General features: G+C 36.4%; 1 protein-coding gene across 4 annotated transcripts in view; it reads left to right on the forward strand.

The window, feature by feature from the left end:
• Cdh18 (cadherin 18) overlaps positions 1–24,560 on the forward strand; it is a 618,087-nt gene extending 593,527 nt beyond the window's left edge. For 2 of the 4 annotated variants that reach the window (XM_055618993.1, XM_055618992.1), the window contains exons 11-12: positions 16,626–16,877; positions 23,809–24,560. In XM_055618993.1, coding sequence (XP_055474968.1) covers positions 16,626–16,877; positions 23,809–24,299 — 743 coding nt within the window. In that variant the 3' untranslated portion in view covers positions 24,300–24,560. The remainder of the gene's footprint in view (positions 1–16,625; positions 16,878–23,808) is intronic. The other 2 variants (XM_055618994.1, XM_055618995.1) reach the window with 2 other exon arrangements.
• Positions 24,561–25,827: the final 1,267 nt, after the last annotated feature.

The raw sequence follows: 25,827 nt of genomic DNA on the forward strand, positions 1-25,827 counted from the left end.
TCTTTCTTTCTTTCTTTCTTTCTTTCTTTCTTTCTTTCTTTCTTTCTTTCTTTCTTTCTTTCTCTTTCTCTCTTTCTTTTCTTTCTTCTCTTCCTTCTTTCCTTCACATTCCTGTGGGATGTTCTTCCCTCCCTCCTCTCCAGCCAGTCTCTCCCTCTCCTTCCCCTCCCCCTAAACCCCCTCCCTCTCTTCTCAGAGAAGGGGAGACGTCTCATGGATATTAACATACCTTTACACATAGAGTAGAACTAGGCCCATTTTTTTCTATTAAGGCTAGACAAAGTTGTCCAGTTAGGGGAAAGAGATTCAAAGACAGGCACAAATAATAATAATAATAATAATAATAATAATAATAATAATAATAATAATAAATAAAAAGACAGAGACAGCCTCTTGCTGCTAGAGGTCCCACATAAGGACCAAGTTGTAAATCTGTTACAAATGTGTAGGGGGTCCAGAACTGTCCCATGGATGTTCTCTGGATGGTGGATTAGTCTCTGTGAGCCACTATGGGTCCAGGATAGTTGATTTTGAAGGTTTTCTTGTAGTGCCTTTACCTCTGTATAGGTGTGTGGGTGTCCTTCTCCTTCTACTGGAAGTTCCATTCCTGGGAGACATCACTATCCCATAGATGTCCCCCACCTCCTCAGTTCTTCCTTCCAGCCTATTTCTCCTTTCCCCCACTTAATCCCTACTCTCATTCCCTTACCAATCGCCTGGGCATCCTCTTTTGGACCCTCCTTGTTATTTAGCTTCTTTGGGTGTGTGGATTGCTGTCCTCTAATTTGTGACTAATATCCACTTGCAAGGAGGTATATACCATGTGTGTCTTTCTGGGTCTGGGTTACTTCCCTCAGGAAGATCTTTTCCAGTTCCATCCATTTGCCTGAAAATTGTATGATGTCTTTGTCTTTAACAGCTGAGTAGTATTTCAATATGTAAATGTAGCAGTTTCTTTATCCATTCTTTGGTTGAAGGACATCTAGGTTGTTTCCAGATTCTGGCTATTACAAATAATGTTTCTATGAACATAGTTGATCAAGTGTCTTTGGGTAGGGTAGGGAGTCTTTTTGTTATATGCCCAGGACCAGTATAGCTCAATCCTTTTTTTTTTTTTTTAATTTTTATTTTTTAATATTAGTTAGAGTTTGTTAACTTTGTATCACTTCTGTAGCCCACTCCCTCTTTCCCTCCCAATCCCACCCTCCCACCCTCATCTCCTTCCTGCCCCTTTCCAAGTCCACTGATAAGGGAGAACCTCCTCCCCTTACATCTGATACTGGTTTATCAGGTGTCTTCAGGACTGGCTGCAAAGTCCTCCTCTGTGGCCTAGCAAGGCTGCTTCTCCCTGCAGGGGAAGGGGAGGGAGGTCAAAGAGCCCACCATTGAGTTCATGTCAGAAACAGTCCCTGTTGCTCTTATTAGGGTACCCACTTGGATACTGAGCTACCAAGGGTTTCATCTAAGCAGGGGCTTTAGGTTGCATCCATACATCGTCATTGTTTGGAGAAACAGTCTCATAAAACACCTCTGTGCCCAGATATATTTGGTCCCTGTGGAACTCCTGTCCTTTCCAGGTCCTATCAACTGCCTCCCCCCCCCCTTTTTTTTTGTTTCCTGCATTCTGCCAGAGGTTTGGTTATGAGTCTTAATATCTGTTTTGATACACTCCTAGGAAGAGTCTTTCAGAGGCCCTCTGTGGTAGGCTCTATTCCCAATTTTCTAAGAAACCACCACATTGATTTCCAAAGTCATTGAATAAGTTTACACAACTACCAGAAATGGAGGAGCTTTTTTTTGTGTGTGTGTCCATGAATGATTTTATTTTATTTTTTTTTGTATTTTATTTTTTTCTTATCAGTTACATTTTATTAACTCTGTACCCCAGCCGTGTCCCGATCCCTCATTCCCTCCCAGTCCCTCCCTCCCTCCCTCATCTCCACCCTGCTCCTTGCCAAGTCCACTGATAGGGGGGGACCTCCTCCCCATTCATCTAATCCTGTTTTATCAGGTATCTTCAGGACTGGCTGCAAAGTGAGGGGAACAAGGACTATTTCTAACAGGAACTCAATGGCTGGCTCTTTGGCCTCCCCACCCCCCAAGGGAGGAGCAGTCCTGTTAGGCCACAGAGGAAATGGAGGAGTTTTAAACCAACTTAATGGTGATGAAAGTTTAACATCAAAAGAGTAAAAATATTCAATGATTTTTAAGTAAGTCTTACAGGTCTAAGAATGGAACTGTACCAGAATGAGAACAATGAATTGGATAAAAACCATATGATGTCCACATCTATAAAAAGTGGAAATATTAAGCATGGGCTTGAAAGATAAATTAAACTAATTCAAGCTTTATAGATTATGGAAACTAGGTTTCTATTTTTGTCTTAAAAAGATATAGAAAGTAACAATTTAAAATAAGTAATTTAATAAGATTTATAAATGAGTGCTTTCATTTTCATAGAAAATAGATCTGAGAAGGCAAATAATATTTATTTATAATAATTGTGTAAATTATCACTTATCACCCATTATGTCAGGATATTACTACCTGCTCAAGATGTTTGTCTAAGAAGATAATCTGTTGTGGACCTTTTGAACTGTATAATCTTCATGCACCTAATCTTTTTTACACATCATCCATATTCATCTTATAATACCAGTCAAAAGTCTTGTGAATCAGAATTTATGTGGTAAAGTAAAACATACGTAAGTTATAACTTTGTCATCATTCAGAAGGACTGTGCCTTCTTTGAGCATCCATACATGATGGCAAGTGAACATGGTATAAGAGTATGAAGACAAAGCCCTTTGGAGTGATTTGTCATTAAACTAAATCCTCTAAGAACCTTCAGACTCTTTAATAAAAATAAAATGATATATATATATATCCTTTATATAAGAAGAAATTATAATAGTCCTTGGGCTTTGATCAATTAGTACTGGATAAACAATAACTTATTTCATCTATATTGTAGTAATATTCCCCTGCTTGTTATGAACTCTATTCTGAATAACATGATTTAATATGACGTTCATGTTTTCTTTGCATGTTTTATGACTCATTTTATTTCTTTATTAATTTGGAATCTACCAGTTTGTCAGGAAACTGAAGAACTGAAGTCACCAAGAATGTTTCATTTCATTACTAAAAGTTGTTTGGGCTTACTTATCTTTCATTATTCACTGTGACATATGCTGGGAGTATGCTGAAAGAAATCACCAGCGTGGAGCAAATGATGTGATAGAGAAGCAGGAGGTCTGCCAGAGAAAATATGTTCCAAACACTTACTGCTTTGGTCGCTGGCCATTTTTCATAATAGACATTCAAGACATCGGTGATTTTTTTTTTTTACTTTTTAATGTATTTTATTGAACTTATCTATATTAAGACTTATATTCTGTGTATCAGCCTAACCTAACCATAGGAGCTCTCGTTGTGTGGCATAAATTCACTAAAGATGAGTAGATCTGTGTACATCAGATTAGGATCCAGCCCTCAACAGTAATGTACTGTTGATTAAATTCCCAAACTTCACTTTGGAAGGTATTGAAACTTCCAAACTGTAGCACTAGTTGATACTTACATGGTAATACATTACCATAGACAAGATTCACTATTCTTTCCAAAAAGCATCTAAAGATCTTCAAGTGATCTTCAACCAGAAGCTAAACAGAGTAGACTGTGTTGGTCTCCGATTTTCTCTGTTCCTACAACACTCGAGAATTTTACTCAGAGTTTACCTGCGCCATAACTCTGTGCTTAGGATCATTGTCTAGTCAAAATCAAGGAAAGTCTAATGAACCCTTCTTTACATTTCTCTGACTTTCAGAGAATTTTTGTAGAGGGGTTCAGATCTTTGTTATACTTCCAAAAGTAATTTCCAATTGAACTTCTCACTTTAGCAAAAACTTTTGTGAAAATCACTTACACCCATTTGAGATCTTTTCATTTCCAGGTTTAGTAGCAGTCCTGGAAACTTTCAAGAGCTCTCATAGTTATTCTGTATCCACTGTGCAATCTTCATTCCTTAGAGGCTTCTTATAGAAGCAAGTGTGGGCAGAAAAAAAAAACACAATGTCAACTGTCTATTCACATTCCCTCCTCTCTGAAATCTTAATCATACTAGTTATCTTGTTATACTGGTTCTCTGACCCGCTAAACAGACACTTGCTTCAAAGCTTCCCTTCTTAATCAGTGAAGTACAATTTAGCCTAAACAATCTCTCCTCCTCCTCCTCCTCCTCCTTCTTCTTCTTCATCTTCTTCTCCAACTTCTTCTTCTTCTTTGTAATTGCAAAAGCTCAGAGAAATTTGTGAATAATTTCATTATGTAGGTTGGATATTAACTCAGCTTGGAAAAGAAGACATTGTTCATTGATTATCTATCATGACAATGATGTCTGTAGATATGCTCCTAATATACTAAAATCTTTGATATTTAGAGTACAACTGTGATTTATTCAGAACCTCAACCAAGGTTTGCAGCAACACATACATCTCCAAGATATCTGAGGAGTAAGATGAGCCATAACATAAAAACATAAAAATATCTTATATTATAGTGTTCTGTATACTGTATAATGTATAATATATGTAAAATATATATTTAACATAATGTATAATATATAGTGTATAATACATACTATATAATATATAATGTATAATATATAACACATAGTTAATATATAATGTACAATGTATAACTCTAAACAATCATGTGAAAGACTTGTTTATTAAACACTTAAATAAAAGGATTAAGGCACCTAAACAAATTTAAAAGAAAAAAAAAACAGCTCTCAAATCAAAGGAAATAAGAGACAGCTCATTGCTGAATCAAATATAAGTGACCTGTACTTTAAGCATAGTTTTGGGTTATCCCAACTTTCCTGTTTCAGTATGGTAACAGTTTTATACAAATTTTAGAGTAACAGCATTCAGATAAATCATTATCTTCAAACATATTCAAATACATTGGTGTAAAGATCAGTTAGTGTGTTATGAACTCTCAGAAACCCTGGGTAATTGGCCTCAGATGTTTTTACGTATGCTTAACATTTGTCTTAGTGAAAGCTATATACTTTCCAAAGGGATTTACCTCATTGTATGAGTGACGTTAACACACACAGAAGTAAGAAATCATTGACTATTTACAGTATAAAACAAACAAACAAACAAAAAACCCAAAAAACTTGATTTATTTAGCTCAAAACCTAAAATTTTCCAATCTCTTCCAAAATACTAATGTTCAAATATTATAAAGAGTCATTGAAGAATAGTCTGAATGTTGGGATTATTTGTAGAACCTTCACCTTACAGCAGTGTGTCATTTGTGATAGTCATTATTGTAAACCAAGTGTTACTATTGTCACTTTTATAAACCTGCTACAATTCTCTTCTCATCACAGTACAGTGTGCTCAATAGGCATACCGTAACACATGCTAAGCATGGGCAGACCATATTAAAAGAAAGTTCTGGCAAACAATAGCAAAAGTAGTACATAACCTAGTTTCAATCAAATTCATCTCTTATCTTACATGTTTTTGTTTTAAAAACTTTGATGGTTAAATTAAAATGGCAGTTGGATATATTGAAAGCGTCCTTGAAGTCTGAAGGAAGTTATTTAGGTGTTGGTTCAAGTCTGAAGTCTATAAGTATACTAGGAAAATTGTTGGAAATCTGATCTATCTATTTCAGCAGAGAGTAACAGACATGGTAGGTTTCTGTAGTTTGGATGAAAAATGTTCCTCTGTAGGCTCACATATTTGAACACATGGCACTCAGCTGGTGCTCTTCAGCAGGTTGTAGAGCTTTGGGAGTCAGTATCTCATTAGGGATGGAATAGAGAACACAAAACACTACCTGGCTTCAGGCTTTGTTCATCTGCTCCTGTTCATCTGCTTGTGTGGATGACAATGTGATCACCCAGCTTCTAGCTACTGCTCCCATGCCTTGCTTTCCCATCAGTGATGAGCTCTATCCTTCTAGATATCAAAACTAAAATAGACTCTTTTTCCTTACATTGTTGTTGATCTTGATAATTTCCAACAGTAACATGAAAGTAACCAGTTACTAGGGGTCAGGTAAGTTGGAACACTGAAGTAAATAATATATGCTATAGAGTATTTTCTATTAGCAATAAAAAAGAAAAAAATACCTTAAACAAGGAAAACTACAATAGACAAGCAAATATGGACAGAGGAAAAGAAGGACTCAATGCTACTTAAAAAAAACATAGGCTGCAATGTCCTCCTCTGTGGCCTAGCTAGGTTGTTCCATGGGGGGTGGGGAGGTCAAAGAGCTAGCACTGAGTTCATGTCAGAGACAGTCCCTGTTTTCCCTATTAGGAGACCCACTTGGATGCTGAACTACCATGGGCTACATCCGAGCAGGAGTTCTAGGTTATATCCATGCATAGTCCTTGGTTAGAGAATCAGGCAGTCCTGGTGAGACCTGATAAGCTAGGGTCAGATGGAAGGGGATAAGGACCTCCCCTATCAGTGGACTTAGAGAAGGGCAGGGAGGAAATGAGGGAAGGAAGGTGGGATTGGAAGGGAATGAAGGATGGGGGCTACATCTGGGATACAAAGTAAATAAAATATAATTAATATAAAAATGTTAAAAGTTAAAAATAAAACTAAAACATGTCGAGAGCAAGGAAAATAATCTTCTCCAGTGAAAGAGCAAAACATTTGGTTATCCAATACTAAATTGTCAGCCCTGAAAAAATTAAGTAAGTAAATAAAGAAAGGGAGAAATGATGTATAGTATAATTTCAAAATATAAAATAAGTACATTTCTAGAAAGAATATCAATATAACATGAGAAAGCCTTGAACTTTCAGGTAAGAAACTAGTTTACAATGAATATATCATTAAAGATAAAAAATTAATGGACTTCAAACAGCCTTTTGCAGATTAGAATCAAATAGTCATTAGAAGTCTTTTTAATTCCATTTTTAATTTTTATATTAGTTACATTTTATTTGCTTTGTATCCTAGCTGTAGCCCCCTTTTTCATTCCCTCCCAATCCTCCCCTCTGTCCCTCATCTCCTCCCATGTCCCTCTTGAAGTCCTCTGGTAGGGGAAGTACTACTCTCCTACCAGCTGACCCTAGCTGATCAGGTCTCATCAGGACTGGCTGCAATGTCCCCCTCTGTGGCCTGGGAAGGCTGCTCACAAATCTGGGGATGGAGGTCAAAGAGCCAAGCACTGAGTTCATGTCAGAGACAGTCCCTGTTCTCTTTACTAGGATACCCACTTGGACACTGAGCTGCCATGGTCTACATCTGAGCAGAGTTTCTAGGTTGTATCCATGAATGGTCCTTAGTTGGAGTATCAGTCTCAGAAAAGACGCCTATGCCCAGATATTTTGGTTCTGTTGTTCTCTATGTGGAGTTCTTGTCCTCTCCTGGTATTCCTAACCCCCCACTTTCTTTCATATGATTCCCTGCACTCTTCCAAAAGTTTGGCTATGAGTCTCAGCATCTGCTTTGATACATTGCTAGGTAGAGTCTTTCAGAGGCCTTTTGGGGAAGATTCCTGTCCTGTTTACTGTTTTCTCCTTCTTCCATTGCCCATCCTGTTTGTCTTTCTAAGTGGCGATTGATCATCTTACCCGGAGTCCTCCTTATTGTTTAGCTTGTTTAGGTGTACAGAATTTAGTATGTTTATCCTATAAGTGAGTATATACCATGTGTGTTTTTCTGCTTCTGGGTTACCTCACTCAGGATGATCTTTTCTAGATCCCACCATTTGCCTGCAAATTTCATGATTTCCTTGTTTTTAATTGCTGAGTAGTATTCCATTGTGTAAATGTACCACAATTTCTGTATCCACTCCTCCATTGAGGGAAATCTGAGTTGTTTCCAGGTTCTGGGTATTATGAACAAAGCTGCTATGAACATGGTTGAACAAATGTCTTTGTTGTGTACTTGAGCATACTTTGGATATATGCCTCAAAGTGGTATAGTTGGATCTTGAGGAAGTGCTTTTTCTAATTGTCTGAAGAAGCATCAGATTGATTTCCAAAATGATTGTACAAGTTTACACTCACACCAGCAATAGAGGAGTGTTCCCCTTTCTCCACAACCTCTCCAGCATGTGTTGTCAGTTGAGTTTTTGATCTTAGCCATTCTGAGGGGTGTAAGGTGAATTCTCATAGTTGTTTTGATTTGTGTCTTCCTGATGGATAAGGACGTTGAACATGTCTTTAAGTGTTTCTGTACCAATCTACATTCCTACAGGTAGGACTTGAATAAATAAATCATGTTCCTACCTAAAATATCAGTCTCTTACTAATGGTGAGAGGCCATATTTACCCACTGAATGTTCAAAAAAATTAACAACTATTTTATAAAATTTCATTGAGGTGATATTATGTCAAGACAAACTTAAAAGAAGATGAGGTAAAATCTCACTTATTTAAAAACAAAGTGAAAAATAGTCAATATTTAATTATTCTGCTCCCTCAAATGGATTGAATAAGAATATAATTACCTATACATAAAAAATATTGTATTAGAAAATAGAAAACTTTAAATATTAAATATGCTTTGGAAATTTTCAGTGAACATGCTCATTTATTGGACAAAAATTAAAAATATGAATAAAGAAAAAACTCACATTTCTTTAAATGTAGTGCAGCTTGCAGAAACATTTCCTTTCCTTTACCACTGAGCTGTCACAGTTCTTTTTTAAATATTTTTCATTTATTACAATTTATTCACTTTGTCTTCCAGCTGTAGCCCCACCCTAGTCCCCTCCCAATCCCACCCTCTTTCCCTCTCTTTTCCTCCCATGACCCTTCCCCAGTCCACTAATAATGGAGGTCCTTCTCCCCTTCCATCTGACCCTAGCTTATCAGGTCTCATCAGGACTGTCTTTCATATTCTGCCTCTGTGCCCTGCTACCCACCTCAGGGGAAGGTTTTCAAAGAGCCAAACACCAAGTTCATGTCAGAGACAGTCCCTGTTCCCATTACTAGAAAACCCACTTGGAGACTGAGCTGCCATGGGCTACATCTGTGCATGGGTTCACACTGTTCTCCAGCCAGATCCACTGCATCCCTCACTGCAACACTCTTCAGCACCTGTGCTCCCTTCCCTGCTTGGAAGGATTTTTTGTCACTCTAAGAGAAATTCTGTTGTCAGCTCTTAAGTTAACACTGTTTTGTTCCTGCTACTTAATCTTTAAAGTGGCATGTGGTCTGCAGTGTGTAAGACAGTGGTGTAAGCTGTCTGGAATTCACAGAATTAAATCACCTGCTGCTCTTGCTTCCAGGGCCCTTGTTGTGTGGTTCACGAAACAAGAATTTCATGAGATGTGATTTGCAATGTAATCCAGTGCAGAGAGAGCATGGTTTTTGCACTAAGGAAGTAGTCGAAGTGTCATTTGACCAGATAGAATGACAGAGAACACTTTTAAACAAGGTTTATACAGGTGACAGATAAATCAGTGTATGCAATGTTTAGAAAAATTAACAAGCAGAATGCTGCAGGGATTTGCTCACATTTTAGCTCTTCTTGAAGTAAAATTCACAAATATGGTAATGCTGTCTATATTCAGAAATAACTAAATAAACTTGTCATTCATCTCCTGGACAAACATAATCAAATATTATCAATAGAAAATATACTGTACTAAACATAGCTATACTATACAGAATTCACAATATTTATCTGAGTAGTTATTTTCCCTAGTTCAATACATAAATATGTATCACATTTATCAAGATAATAAATTTGGATAATTATTTTGCTATAAGTATTATATGATAAAGAGTATGAATATTTAATCTAATTAATGTCATTACTTTTAAGTAATATGCTTGCTCTTAATAATAAAATCTTATTTTAAATTAAAACTATAGTTAAGAGGCTGAAGAAATAGTTCAAGGTTAAGAGCACTCATTGCTCTTTCAGAGACATGTGGTTTGGTTCTCAGTACCCAAATCGTGGTTCACGGCCATCCATAACTTCAATGTCATGGCATCAGATGCCTACTTCTGACATCCATTAGCATAGTTATGCAAAAGGTACATATACATACATGAGACAAAACACACATAAAATAAATAAATAATCTTAAAATGTTATTTAAAAACACAGTTAATAAAGTAATAGTAAAATTGTAGCAAGAAATGTTAGAAACATTTGTTGATTGATATACAGATTTTCTTTCTTTGAGCTTTCCCTAGAACTTGTATAATTTTAATTTTAGCAGTAAAATTATCCATCCATTAAACAAGTTTAGCTTCATAGTTTGGCAGCTACAGTGAATGAGCTGTAGCCATATCAGCCAATAAATCATTAATGGATTAGGTCAGGGCTTTGTTTTCAGGACAACTTTGTTCCTGCCTCTGCTGATATGTCAGAACAACTTATTTCTCTAATGGAAAGCCATTCTTATCCAGCCGTAGTGGGTCTGATTGGTTTTATGAACTTCCTGCTGGGTCTTTAAGGACTAGGCTTCATTTAATGAAAACAGATTTGCCAGACTAAGTCCTAGGCTTAATTCTAACTGTAAAGTGTAATTGTAAATCCTATAGACTTTAGCAATAAATGACTCCACCCAGCAGGGGAGTAAAGTAGATGCAGAAACTCACAGCCAAACTTTGGGCAGTGTGCAGACAGTCTTATGGAAGAAGAGGGGAGAGAAGGACACTAAGGGGACAGGCACTGCATAAGGAGACCAACAAAGCCAAAAGAGCTGGGCCCACTGGGACCTGCAGAGACTGATGCATCAAGCAAGGATCAGGCATAAAGGGGACCTAGAACCTCTGCTCAGATATAGCCCATAGACAGCTTGAGTAAGGGGGTCAGGGATTGTCTCTGACAAAAATTCCTTGTCTATTCTTTGATCACTTGCCCCTGAGGGGGAGACCTTATCAGCCCAAAGAGGAAGAGGATCAAGGAAGTCCTGATGGGACTTGATAGGTTAGGGTCAGATAGTAAGGGAGGAGTACTCCCCCTTTCAGTGGACTAGGGAAGGCAGGAGGAAAGAGTGAGAAATGGTGGGATGGGGAGGAGATGGGAGAGAGGGCTACAATTGGGATGTAAAGTGAATAAATTATGAAAAATTAAAAAATAAAATAAAGAACAAAAGAAAACATTTAAGAACTATGCTCTAATTCTGTTTTGATTTTGTTACAGTACTTTCCATTTTTATTTTTTCCTTCATTGTATTGTGTTATTTTTAATTATTTTTTGTGTCATTATTTTATCTTTTTAAAATTATACAATGAATTGCATATGTAGTATTTTTAACAATTTATTTAAAAGAAAAGTATACTAAATGTTTGTGTGGGGATATTTTGGTTTGTATTAACTGAAAACCGTAAAGAGATATTGCATAAGGAATGATTCTTTCCTGACTCTGTAGCTTTTAATGTATCTTCTGATATTCTATCTTTCAAATTTCACAGTGCAATGGTATTGCAATGTAGTCATTTTGTTTGAGACACATTAGAAGCCCTGGGAGCTTTTCAGTGCTTTTTTTTATATTTCTTTAGCATTGTCAGCTGCATAGCAGTCAATATCCCCATAGTTTTATTTTTGGCCTTCGAATAAGAACTCGCAGCTGGTGCTGTAATGTGCTTAATTTCTCCATCGAGCATAAACATTTAAAATTCTGTTTTTATCCACAGGGTTTCAGGAAAACATTTAGTGATTTCTCCCATTCCTAAACAAAATAGTGCACGCATAATCTCCCCTAAGTTACAAACCAAACATCAGACATCCTCTAATGGATGTGCAGCCACTATGCCCTGCTGAGTCACTCAGCTCCTGTCAAGAAGGAGCTGGACATGTTTCTAGTCTACTGTGGCTCTGCCTGCCCTACCAGTCAAGTCTCAGGGTCACCAGCTACTAACGTTTGTCTGGCTCCACCTGACAGAGTTGTGCTGCTCTTTGTCTGCAGACTCCGGGAACACGGATACTGCAAAGTTAAACACTGTGTGCACCTTCTGGCCTTAAGGGAGGAAAGTGTGAATTTCTATTGGAGCAAGGAGTTTTGGTAGATATTTTAGTATAGATAGAACAGTATGTTTTTATTCTCTCTGAATGTTTCAAGCATTGTTGATGTGTGTGTGTGTATGTGTGTGTGTGTGTGTGTGTGTGTGTGTGTGTTGTTTGATGCAGTAGTTTTAATCAATTCTCTCCTGGATTTAATAAGCCACAGTGTCTCTCGCCTTTTATCCTCCCACTCACAATGAGAACAAGAGAAAGGTGACTCATTCTCTAGAAAAATAAAATTTAAAATATTGCATAAAAATAAAATTAAAAATTCTATTTTTACCATCTCATATGTGTTGCTTTGTTTTCCTCTTCTGAACACATAGTCAGCCTTATTTGATCTCTTTACATTCATTGCACAGGACCATGGCATTGCAGGATCAACCTGACCTCACATCTACATAAAGGGCAGGGAACATTTCAACAAACGGAAAGAGTAGGAATATGTGTTCACCAAAACTGATTAAGACTTTCTTCAGGGATAGAAATATCCCACGAGCAATGATGTATTTTTTTTTCTGAAATGTCTCATCTAATTTCATGCTAAAAGTACTCTTTAACTGGTAGATGGTTTAGCTGTGTTCCTTAGCAACATTCATAATCCAACATTTTAACGCAGTTACATTTACTTCTATTTTTACCATTATATTGTTGTGCCATGTTTATTAACGGTTTGGTATTTAGTTCTTATGTTTTAAGTTTGAAGACCCAACCACCTTTCATTCACCACCACATTTCCTTTCTCCTCCTTTTCTTCTGAGACATATCTGTCACTATAACTCATGGAGACTTGAGCTGACCATGAACAGGCTGCCCATGAGCCTTCATACTCCTCTGTCTGCTTCTTGAGTGCCATTATAAACTGACATACACTTACCTACCTGGTTGATATCTTCTTATTTAACCCTTCTCTTAATTAACACTCACATTTTTCATGAGCATATTTCCTGATAGTATATTAATTTTTGATTCATTAATATTTATGTTTTCTAATTTCTCTCTTGTATGCTTGGTTGTATATGCATATAACCCTTCTGTATAATCAATAGTCAAATGGACTAAAGAGTTCTTGAATATCTTTATTAAAATGTTGATAAAACCTTTCTTTTCTTTTTTTTTTTTTTGGTGTTTTGATGACACAATTCTTTTTTGCTATATATATTTATTTTTTATTAATTACAGTTTATTCATTTTATATACCAGCTGTAGCCAATTCCTCATTCCCTCCCAATCCCACAATTCAACACTCCCTTCCTCATCTACTCCCATGCCCCTCTCCAAACCTTTATTCTCTAAGAAGGTATTTTTCTTAATGAGAGTGACAGAACTGCTCAGCAAACATGGGAAGAAACTCAGAAATGCTACTTCACTGCATTAAAAAAATAATAATAAATTTTAGTTGATTGATTTCTAGTCTTATCTGAAAGCCTTTTCTATATTTAAATCATATGGCTTAAGTATAGTGACTAGTATGCAATATTTTTCAAACTTAGTTGTGAATCTAAAAGAACCATTAGATTGTTGTGTTTCTTTGGAATGCAAAGGTTTATGAAGAAGAAGGGTGGCAGATGGTCACAGGGATGGCCTAACGGGGTTCAGATGAGAACATGCTGATATGTTGGACAGAAGGTTGCTGTTTTGGCCGACAGACAAGTCAGGCCACAGGATGTTTACAAACCTAAATGAACTGACAGAATTCAGAGCTGGCACAGATATTGCAGTCATAGTTAGGGTTTTGTGAAGGAAAAGGCAAGAGGTACAGAGGGTGTGAGTCTTCTCCAAAGAATCCAGCGGATTATGCTGTGGAAGGATTGCACATTTTAGTTAGTTCATTTTGGTTTTAATCTCATAGCAGATGACAATGCAGTAAGAAGTTAACAGAAGATAAGATCCTGCCAAGTACAGTTCATATCAAAACATATTACATAAAGGAAACAAAGACAAACTTGTTTCATGTGTTCCCTCGAACAGTTAAGTGATGAATGGCTCTTACACCTTCTTGAGAAGTGGTGTACAAAGAAAATATGAAATCCAGCCTCTTTCATCTGTCTGGAGGAGGCTGTACTTCTCAGCTGTCTTCAGATAAATAACAAACAAAACTTTAAAATTCACTCCAATTAAAGATACACAACTGAAACTCTCAAATGCTTTTGCTGTTGTGTTTGATATGGAAAGATTGTTTCTATAGTCTGATTTCCTATATTTCATGTAATATTTATCTTTAAGACTTCATTATAAAACAAAGAACCTATTGAAATGACCAGGAAAGTGTATATATTTCTTTCACATTCAAGTTCACATGGTTTTGATACTTTCTAATATATGTTATTTTAAAATGAAATTTATTAGTCACTGAATATGTATATTTAAAGCATTTATTATTTTAACTTTAATCCCAACTGGTTTACTAAAAGTAGGTCAGATATTAATATCTACTATATGGACCCTTTAAAAATATATAGAAACAGGATATTCATAAAATGAATTCAAGAAATTATATGCAAATTTCATGGCCAATAGTAATTTCCATTGTACTACTACTACTATTCTGTTTCCTCCATCATTTCTGAAACAGAGGTTGAAAGACAGCCATCAATTCAATAATATACTCTACTCTAAATGTATTCATGAAAATAAAATCTCACAAATTTTTCAGTTGCAAAGTATTCCTGGTGCTTCAAAGCTCCACAAACATACAATTACTGTTGATATTATTGTTTTTCAGAGGCTTTGGATTTCATTATTTCTAAGGCATCTCAATATTATTATAACATTTCTCCATCAAATATAATATTTATGCATCGTCATTCACCATATTTATCCAATAGTCTTTCATATTAATTTCTGAATATTAAATGTGAATAAGAAATAGTGAATAAAGACTATACTATTTTGAATAAGTAGAACAGATTTGTTGCTGTTTTTACACTGAACTTAAAATGCCTATTCACAATTACATAACACAATTACATTGCATAATGTAATAAAATTATGCTAATTGTAATTCAAAAATTTTAGACATTTCTGTAATTACTTATAGACATTTTACTCATCACATCTGTACCTTATGTGTGGTCTCACTGTTATTTCAAAATTTTTATCGTTTATTTTCTAATTTTATCATTATATTTGGTGAGTTACTCTAAATTCACTATTCAGTTTAGAAGATACTTTTAAATAAGTAGACATAATTTTTGCATAATATTTAATTCCTCTACTGAAGATATTTATCAAATTAAAGTATATATTATATTACATATGATGTAACATAGGATAATATAACACAGTCTTTCTTGATACTATCCAAACTCACTCAAATACCTAAGTAAAAAAGGTTATTTGACCTGTGCTCAAGCTAATCTATTATGAAATTTTCTTTAGCTTAACTCAAAGTATGCTAAGAAACACTCTATCAATTATTACTGGCATCAGCATTGTGAAGGTTTATCAGAAGAAAGTCCATTCTGACTTGATATAAATATATATTATGTATAATGCTTCCATGATTAATATTTGATAGCTCTATATTCTCTACATCAATGCCTCTCTAACAGAATATCTATGCATCATCTATCTATCCATCAGTCTATCCATCTATCTATATATTTATTACCACTTAACACCTGCCTTTATTGTGAGTTTTTTTTTCCACTTTTGATATTCTTTCCTGATGGTCAGCGTTTCTTGTTCAAGTTCTGTAAGTGTTCCACCAAGTATATCTTTTGAATTTCCAGTCAAGTGTCAAACATCCCTTTTCAGGGTCTTGTTATTCTGCTGTGCTAAGCCTTTCTAGGTGAGAGGCTTTTACTTCCTGAATTCTCTGTTCTTTGCAAAAGTGAGATTTTTAGCTGAAAAATAATGGAACAGTTTTATATCACCATTTCATAAAACATCTATTTATAACTCAAAAGTAACATAAATATTTTTGATTTCTCTATTACTCACCATACTTAACTGCAATTCTAGTGTTTATCCTCAAGAAAGTTTTAAACTATCAGGGCATTCAGTTTTGTGGCACACAGGGTTCACAACTAGGTAATATCATTGGCATTTCTACCTACAGCCTGCATATTACCTTCAGTCACTGATAGACAGTGAGAAGGAACCTTGCAGCTTAATTTCAGCTTGGCTTCTCTATGTTCTCTCTAATGAGTGTTCAGCAAGATTTGTACTGTTTGGTTTTATTATACATTTAAATTAAATGGAAATAAAGTGACTTAAAAGATTTACTGAAAGAATGGAAATATCTGCCCAATCTTTTGACACCATAATCTGTATTTTCAGAAGTTTCCTATGACTCTGTACAGGCTTTATGCCATTTTCACCTTTTGAATTGTTTCTGGTATTATGTCTATGTCCAAAATGTCTATTGTTTAATCTCTTGCTCTTCTATGCCATTCTATACCTGTCCCTGAAGTTGGATCAATTAATGGTTCAAATATGTTTCTCAATTTGAGAACTGATATATGCTGTTTCTTTAAAGTTCCACTTCATGTTGTATTGTCCAATTTTCAAGCTTGCAAATTACATATACCTATTGTACCCATGAAAGGAAATGTGAATCTTTAATGCAGAATTACTAAGTATATTTTGTTTTGCTTATGTCTGTCATAGATAACACAGCCAGCATTCTGACCAGGCGGAGGAGATTTAGTCGAACTATGCAGGATGTGTATTATCTGCCCATTATGATCTCTGATGGTGGAATCCCCTCTCTCAGCAGCAGCAGTACCCTCACCATCAGGGTTTGTGCATGCGAGAGAGATGGGCGCGTCCGGACCTGCCATGCAGAAGCCTTCTTGTCCTCCGCTGGTTTGAGCACAGGAGCCCTAATCGCTATTCTTCTTTGTGTTGTCATTCTCCTTGGTAAGTGGCTACAATGTGATAACTATGGCAACTCTATGAAGGAATTGAAGAGTAAGAATTCATATGTGCAAATTTGCTCTACCACCAGGAATGGAGGAGGGTTCCCCTTTCTCCAAAATCTCTCCAGCATGTGTTGTCACTTGAGCTTTTGATCTTAGCCATTCTCATGGGTGTAAGATGGAGTCTCAGAGTCACTTTGATTTTCATTTACCTGGTGACTACACTGAGCATTTAATTGTTTCTCTGCCATTCAATAGTCCTATATTGAGAATTCTCTGTTTTGCTCATTTTTTGCATTTTTTATTAATTATTATTATTTTTTACAATTTACTCACTTAGTATTCTGGCTGTGGCCCTTTCCCTTGTCTCCTCCCAATCCCACCCTCCCTTCCTCTTCTCCCCCTATGCCCCTCCCCTAGTCCACTACTAGGGGAGGACCTCCTCCTCTTCTATCTGACCCTAGCCTATCATGTCTCATTAGGAATGGCTGCATTTTCTTTCTCTGTGGCCTGACAATACTGCACCCCCAAGGGGGGTGATCAGAGAGCCTGCCATTGAGTTCATGCCAGAGACAACCCCTGCTCCCCTTACTAGGAACCCAATTGAAGAGTGAGTCTATGGGCTTCATCTGTGTAGGGCTTTTAGGTCCTCTCTATTTGTGACAGGCTCTGAAAGACTACTGATCAAGGTATTGAAGCAGAGGCTGAGACTCATAACCAAACTTTGGGCAGAATGCACGGAATTTTATGAAAGAAGCAAGAGACAGAAAGACCGAGAGGGGACAGGAGCTCCAAAAGGAGACCAACAGAGCCAAAAACCTGGCCCCTGGAGGCCCTGCAGAGAATGTTACCCCAATCAAGGACAGTGCATGGAGAGGACCTATAACCACTGCTCAGATGTAGCTTATTTTTAATTGGATAATTTGGTTTGTTGGTGTTTTAATTTATTGAGTTAATTTATTGAGTTCTTTATATATTATGGATATTATCCTTCTGTCAGATATAAGGCTGGCGAAGAGCTTTACTAAATCTGTAGCTTGTCTTTTTCTTCTGTTAACAGTGTCCTTTGCTTTACAAAAGCTTTTCAGTTACATGGAGCCCCATCTATTGTTGGTCATATAGCCTGAGTTGTTGGTATTCTGTTCAAGAACTTGTCTCCTCTGCCAATGAGATTAAGGTCCTTCCCACTTTTTCTACTAGCAGATTTAGTATGTCTAGTTTTATATTGAGGACTTTGATCCACTTGGACTTTAATTTTGTGCAGAGTAATAAGTATGGATCTTTTAGTCATTTTCTACATGTAGACATCCAGTTAGACAAACACCATTTATAGAAGATGCTCTCTTTTTTATTTTCCTTCTACAACTGTTTTGGAAATCAATTTGTTTCTTTCTTAGAAAATTTAGAATAGCTTTCTTTACCTCAAGATCTAGCTATACCACTCTTGGGCATATATCTGAAAGATGCTCCACTGTACAACAAGGACATTTGCTCAACCATGTTCGTAGCAGCTTTATCATAATAGTCCGAATCTGGAAACAACCTAGATGTTCCTCAACTGAAGAATAGGTACAGAAACTGTGGTACATTTATACAATAAAACTACTCAAAAATGAAAAACAAGGAAATCATGAAATTTGTAGGCAAATGGATAGAAGTAGAAGAAGAGATCATGCTAAGTGAGGTATCCCAGAACCAGAAAGACACTCATGGTATATACTCACTTATAAACAGATATTAGCTACATAATATAAGATAAACATTAAAATCTACAGACGTTAAGAAGCTAAACAACAAGTAAGACCCTAGAAAAGATGCTTAATTTTCAATCAAAATGCAAACAGGGTAGACACCAGAAGCAGCAGACAAGAGGAAGCAGGACAAGAGCCTAACATATATTTCCTCTGAAAGACTCTACCCAGCAGGGGATAGAAGCAGATGCAGAGACCCATAGTGAAACTTTGGGCAGAGTACAGGGAGTATTGTGGAAGAAGGGTGTGGAGGGATTTAAGAACATGGAGGGGACAGGTGCTCCACAAGGAGACCAATACAACCAAAAAAGCTGGGTCCTGGGAGGTCAGCAGAGACCGATGTATCAACAAAGGACCATACACAAAGGAGACCTAGAAGCCATGCTCAGACGGGTGTCCTAGCAAGGGGAGCAGGGCTATCTTTGTCATGAATTGCTTGCCTGTTCTTTGATCACTTTCGCCTGACTGGGCAACCTTACCAGCCCAAAAAGGAATAGGATCCAGGCAGTTCTGGTGAGACTTGATAGGTTATGCCCAGATAGTAGGTCAGGACTCCCCCTTTCAGTAGACTAGGGAAGAAGGATAGAGTTGGGGTAAGTGCGATGGAGGCTGGGTCTGGGAGGAGATGAGGGAGTGGGTTAAAATTGCAATATAAAGTGAATAAATTAAAAAAAATTAAAAAGCAATGCATATGTGGATAAGAAACATGGCAACATGGATTTTTCTTATGATGAACTTTCTTTTTTTTTTAATTTTATTTTTCTTTTTAGTTACATTTTGTTAACTCTGTGTCCCAGCTGTATCCCGCTCCCTCATTCCCTCCCTAACCCCACACTCCCTCCCTGGTCTCCTCCCTGCCCCTTTCCAAGTCCACTGATAAGGGAGGGCCTCCTCCCCTTTCATTTGACCCTGTTTTATCAAGTATCTTCAGGGCTGGCTGCAAAGTCCTCCTCTGTGGCCTAACAGACTGCTCCTCCCCTGGGGAGGGGGGATGTCAAACAACCTGCCCTTGAGATCCTGTTAGAAATAGTCCGTGTTCCCCTTACTTTGGAAAACTACTTGGTTACTGAGCTACCACGGGCCACATCTGAGCAGAAGTTCTAGGTTATATCCATAGATGGTCCTTGGTTGAGTGTCAGTCTCAGAAAAGATCCTGTGCCTGGATATATTTGGTCCTTGTAGAGCTCCTATCCTTTCCATATCATACTAACTTCCCTTCTTTCATATGATTCCCTGCACTCAGTGTTGATGATAAGTATACTTTGATAAGGTGTTTATCAGTATATTTGAGCTAAGCTAAAGAAGAATTCATAACAGAACACTTTGGATAAAAGTCAAAGAACCTTTGATACTTAAATATTTGAGTGAGTTTGCATGTTACCAAGAAGACTGTATTGTACAGAGTATACCTTGAGTCTTTGCAAGCTTAGCACTAGAGAAACACTTCATGCACATGCCATAGCAAGTAAACATGTTCAGAAATGAAGACCAGAACTGTCCTGGGTGCAGATATATTGAGATTTTTAAAGAAAAGAAATTTGAAGGCATAGAACAGTAAAGAACTCAAGAAACAAAAAGGGAAGGGAAGGAAAGAAGAAAAGGAGGGAAAGAAAAAAAGAAGTAAGAAGAGACAGAAGAAAAACAACAGAAACATGTAGTGTCATGAAAAAAAAAACACCACAGAAAACAAACACATGTACAACAGATCTACTGATAATGCCAGAAACAGAGAATAAATAACTTGATTAGCAAATATTTATCATATTCAGCCATGTGACAACTGGAGTTTTAGTGTGATATAGCAAGAAAACCATATATAGGGGCAGCAGAAATAGAGAGTGAGGGAAAAGTAGAATGTGAGAAAGAGTAGAAGACATAGCACTTACTGCCAATTTGTTCTCAATTAAATAATCTGAAGAGACTTTCGCTATCCGAGTTGGAAAATTTTCAGTGAGACTGTCATAACCAGAGGCTGCCAATAGCATTTGTGAAGCTAATCAAAATAATCACTGTGATTGTGCCACTTCATTTTCTACCAAATTTAATACCAAGATATTTTGGCATATAAAATAATCAACAGACATTTTGGAGGTAAACACATCTGTGATGATATCTGTTTGCAGAGAGCATGTTGAGATCAACATACAATAAAAGCAAATGCAAGCCACGCAAGGGTTATGTATGAATCTGGAAACCCCTGAGCAGTCCAAATATAGAGATGTTAAAAAAAATCATAGGAAAAGTAATCTAAAAAGTCATTTAAAAGTACTTACCTAAATTTGTATTACCTTGGGAATAAAATTAATAAATGAACCAGAAGAAATTTACCTGAATTTTTGTTTTTGAAAATATAATATCAGGGAGGCTGGAAAATTATCTTAACAATTAACAGCAGTTGCTTCCATTAAAGAGGACCTAGATTCAATTCCCAGCGCTATATGTTGGCTCACAAACATGTCTTACCCCGATTCTGGGGGATTCAACACCTTCTTATGGCCTCTACGTGCAAATGGTTCACAGGTCTCCACACTGTCAAAGCATCTATACTTATTAAATTATACTAAATAAATAAATAATTTTAAAATTTATATTAGGGCCGAAATGCACCAGAATGTGTAGAATGAGTGTGTGGTATCCACAAAGTACTGAATTCAGTCCCCAGCACTGTATAAACCAAGTATGAAAGAACATATCTCAATCTCAGTACTGAGAAGCAGGTAGGAGGATCAGGAATTCAGGGCCATCCTGCTCTATTGAGCTTTGTCAGAAAAGGTCTCAAACTTACCTAAGTAATAATAGTAACAATAATCGCAAATTCATTGTTACATTTCAAATAAGAGAGAAAAAAGAAATAAGGATAAAGTAATAAAAAAATGAAAATATCTCCAAAGCACAGCAAATCATTGATATTCCATGCTAGGTTATACAACTAAAGTCTTCTTTCAATATCTTGGGATTATTTATAATACTAATAAACAGGGCAAAATCACTTTCCTAATTTATAACACCATGACTTTTTGATACTGTATTTCCCAAACAATTTATCATAAGATAATATACACATATTACATACATAATTCCAAAACAGGGTGGATTATTTGAATATTTAAATTTGATTTTCAAGTTTTCAAAATTTTTTTCTCTTTAATATGTCCATATAATTAACATCTTCATTATTGTTCTTAAAATGATGTGCTTCTGTTCATTGGATTTAATGAAAATGTTTAGTTCCAGTTTCAAGTGCTTAGAATGTTCACAGAACAATTAGGTAAAGTAGTAATAGTTAGGAAGAAAAGATTTTGTAGGAACACTTAAAAGTAATGTTCTTTGAAAGGCTATTTATAGCACAAGGAGTTCTAATCACCTAGCATGATTCTGTATTCATAGAAATTTCTTTTTGTTCACCCACAAAAAGATTCTTTGTAAAGTATCTACTTAATGACAACTGCTCCAAAAATAGCTGTTCAAAAAATATGAATGAAAACGGCCTGGACTATAATCTAGTCTGCTTCAGTTATCTTCCCTGAATTAACCTGCAGCTGCCTGTAACTACAATGTACGTCCTAGCATCTTATGAATATGAATGACATTCACTCTGAGGTCTATGTAAGCGGTAGAGTTAGGTTTTCACTTTCATGTTATGCATGTATGTGTCAGATAGTAAATAACTGTTAGTTACATGAGAAACATTAAACATTCAATATTTAAATAAGTACTCTTTTATTTTGAAGGAACACATATTTTGAGGGAATGGAAAGGTGACCCACCATTTAAGAGTACTTGCTCCTGCTTCAGAGGTCACAAGTTTGTTTTCCAACATCCATGTGACAGCATGAAAAAGGGCTCAAGCACCATGTTCTAATGTCTGTGGGTCTCAAGCATGCATGAAATTCATTTACATGCATTCAGAATGGCACTTATACACAAAAAATTAAAAATTAAAACAAGTATATCTAAAAAGACACTTATCTTGACTACATTTAAACTTTTGCATATTAGATACATATAAGAAATGACAATTCAAGAAACATATCAATATTCTTCACATTTCATTACGTAAATGTGATGCACTCAAGTATTGAAGCATTTACACTGTGAAGAATTCAAATCATCTGCTTATGTCTGTACTAGTGTTTAATGCTTTTTTATGTGGATAAGTTTTTATAACAAAGCTTCACTGAAATCCTTTTTTATTTGCTAGAGTATAAAGGAAAAAACACTGAGAAATGTCCAAAGCCAAGTGACCAAGACATTTTTATGACTTTATCCAGTGCTTGCAACGTTAGTAACTGCTTTTGTTAAAAGACCATAAACCATAGTCTAGTTGTTCACTTACTTAAAAATGTGTGTATCTGAGTTAACATATGCACACAATGCCTGTATCACAGAGTGGGAAATTATACTACAAATATCATTATCCTTGGGTTGGCATTGTTATCTCTGCTGTCTTCTGTTATCTGTTATCTATCTGTTATCTTCTGCCTAGTTCTTCTACTTTATCAATAATTCTGTTGATTGTTGTGTTATTTCCCGTCTTCTTAGTCTCTGCTTCTTTATTTTTTAATTGATTAGAACTATAGCTCTGCAGTGAGGAATACAAAAATTATAAGGAAAATGTCATGAAGTGAACAATTTCTATACAGCAGCTCTATAGGAAAATGTCAAATATTAGTTCCTGATATTGTAGTTCAAAAGGAGAATAGATCAACCATACATAATATGCTTGCACTGATTTTCTAAAAAGGACCAAAACTTAACAGGTTTGAGTATTACAGAACTATTTCCTGGCCTCTGTGAATCTATACAAAATGATTATTCATAAATTATTAACAAATATTTTCCAGTCAAAAGTTTGAAATGGCTTCTTTCCATCACATTAGATAATGGATGGCTAGTGTTTATATTGCAGTGAGAGTCAAGACACAATCTTAGCAAATGAGAATATTACAGATTCATAGAAATCAGCAAATCTACAATGGTTCATTGAGCGTACAGGCTTAGACATTCTCTGAAGTAGCCAAATACCTGTGACATCATTCTGTAGTGCTCAGATCAAGATTGTGCTGCAACGCAATCTTAACTCTAGATGGAGTAGAACATAGGAACTGGAAAATACTGATAGCCAATGTTCAAGAATTGTCTTCTTTCTGCTAACTTCATCCTGTTTCCATTTTTCTTCAGCCATTGTGGTTCTCTTTATCACCCTGAGGCGCAGCAAAAAAGAACCCTTGATCATTTCAGAGGAGGATGTGCGGGAGAATGTGGTCACATATGATGATGAGGGAGGTGGCGAGGAAGATACTGAGGCCTTTGACATCACAGCTTTGAGGAATCCTTCTGCTGCAGAGGAGTTCAAGTACCGCAGAGACATTAGGCCTGAAGTGAAGCTCACCCCTAGACACCAGTCGTTGTCCACCCTGGAGACTATAGATGTTCAGGAGTTTATTAAGCAAAGACTGGCAGAAGCAGACCTGGACCCCAGTGTGCCCCCGTATGACTCTCTTCAGACTTATGCCTATGAGGGTCAGAGGTCAGAAGCTGGGTCTATCAGCTCACTGGACTCTGCAACTACGCAATCAGACCAGGATTATCACTACCTTGGAGACTGGGGACCCGAGTTTAAAAAGTTAGCTGAACTTTATGGAGAACTAGAATCTGAAAGAACAACTTAGGGGGTCAATTTTTGGAGCTTTGTAGAATTTGCTTCCTGACCAAGTGGAGATATGACCTCAATTTGAAAAGGAAGTTGAGCGGAAACAGTACTTGGAACTGAGCAAGCTGTACACAGCTCCTGTAGAAACAAGTGCCCTTTTTATGATCAAAAGTGGGTTATTTAATTGGAAGAAAGTCAGATATAAAAAATATACAGAGAAAAAGCTATTGCTCCTTGTGTATATTTTCAAATGCTCAATAAAGTCTATGGTACTGTTTAATTAAGAATATGTGAACTAAGCCAAACAATGAATATTTATTTCATGATGTTGTGATTTCTTTTTCCCAAAGCCAAATTAAAGAAGGGGGTGGGGCTTAAAATTACTGTGAGATCCGAATGGTGTAATGCACAGCACATAGAAACACATGGAGGTAGTCACAGCCTCCTTCGCTATTTTTTTCTGGGAGTAGTTTTGAGACCCATAGTCCTTTATTATGACAGATCTCATTTTTTCCCTTTGCTTAAATTACAGGGGGTATTCCCAATATACTACGCGACTCTGTCATGGACTTGAATATAGCATTTTCCTCTGCCCTCCCCACTACTTTTCTCCATACACAGCTGATGGAGCATGGGGATTTGCTGCCTGCATTATGACATATGCAACTTCAGTGCACTGGTGATGCACTGTTCACAACATGGAGACAGAGGTCTCTGTCCTGTCCATCATCTTCTATGTTAACAGGAGACGATGTTTTAAAATTGATAAAATGAGTAGACTCCAATCATTAGATATGTCAGGGAAATTTTGATTTAAAAAATAAATACAAACCTCATCCTGAACAAAACATTATAAAGTTTTTGTGTTTATCTATCTGTTTTGATCCCCTTTTGTTTTAGTGCATTTATACTTGAAATGGGTTGTTAATTTTTTTTTTTCTGACGTGTCTATACCTCACCACATTTCAATTATTTCCACCTTAGCTAGGCATTGATAATGTGTAAGCCATGTGCTTAGGTTTGACCAATTTGTGTTATCTACTGTTGTTTAGCCACCTTCTTCCTTCATGTGGGTTCAGATTTTCAGTTTTCCTTGTTAGTCCTTGCACATGTGGTACTTAACAAAAAAAAAAAAAAAAAAAAAAAAAAAAAAAGAAACCATGTAGGAGCAGGCCAAAGAAGTAGAGGAATCACACAGATGACCCCTGAAAGAGATACCTGAGAGTCTCTGAATGTCAGGGACCCAGCTGCAGTGTGGAAATGGCAATGAATTTCCCGCCTACCTCACAGGGCTGTTGTGAGGACAAAGCAGTCACTGCAGAAACAGCTTGCCAAGTGCACAGTGTTCTGCTACCTGAAGACTTACACACACCCAACGTACCAATACCAATAGCTTCAACATATATACAAGCATACATTTTACCACATAATTATCTTATGATGAGAAAATTTTATGAAACTTTTAAGAGTGAAGTGAAGCTATTGCTAAATAAATATGTAATGTACAAGTCTAATTAAGTAAATATTTTTCAAATAATCTCATTTTC

The sequence above is a fragment of the Psammomys obesus genome, unplaced genomic scaffold (assembly GCF_907164565.1).
Source record: "Psammomys obesus unplaced genomic scaffold, mPsaObe1.curated_primary_1811, whole genome shotgun sequence".
NCBI lineage: Eukaryota > Metazoa > Chordata > Mammalia > Rodentia > Muridae > Psammomys > Psammomys obesus.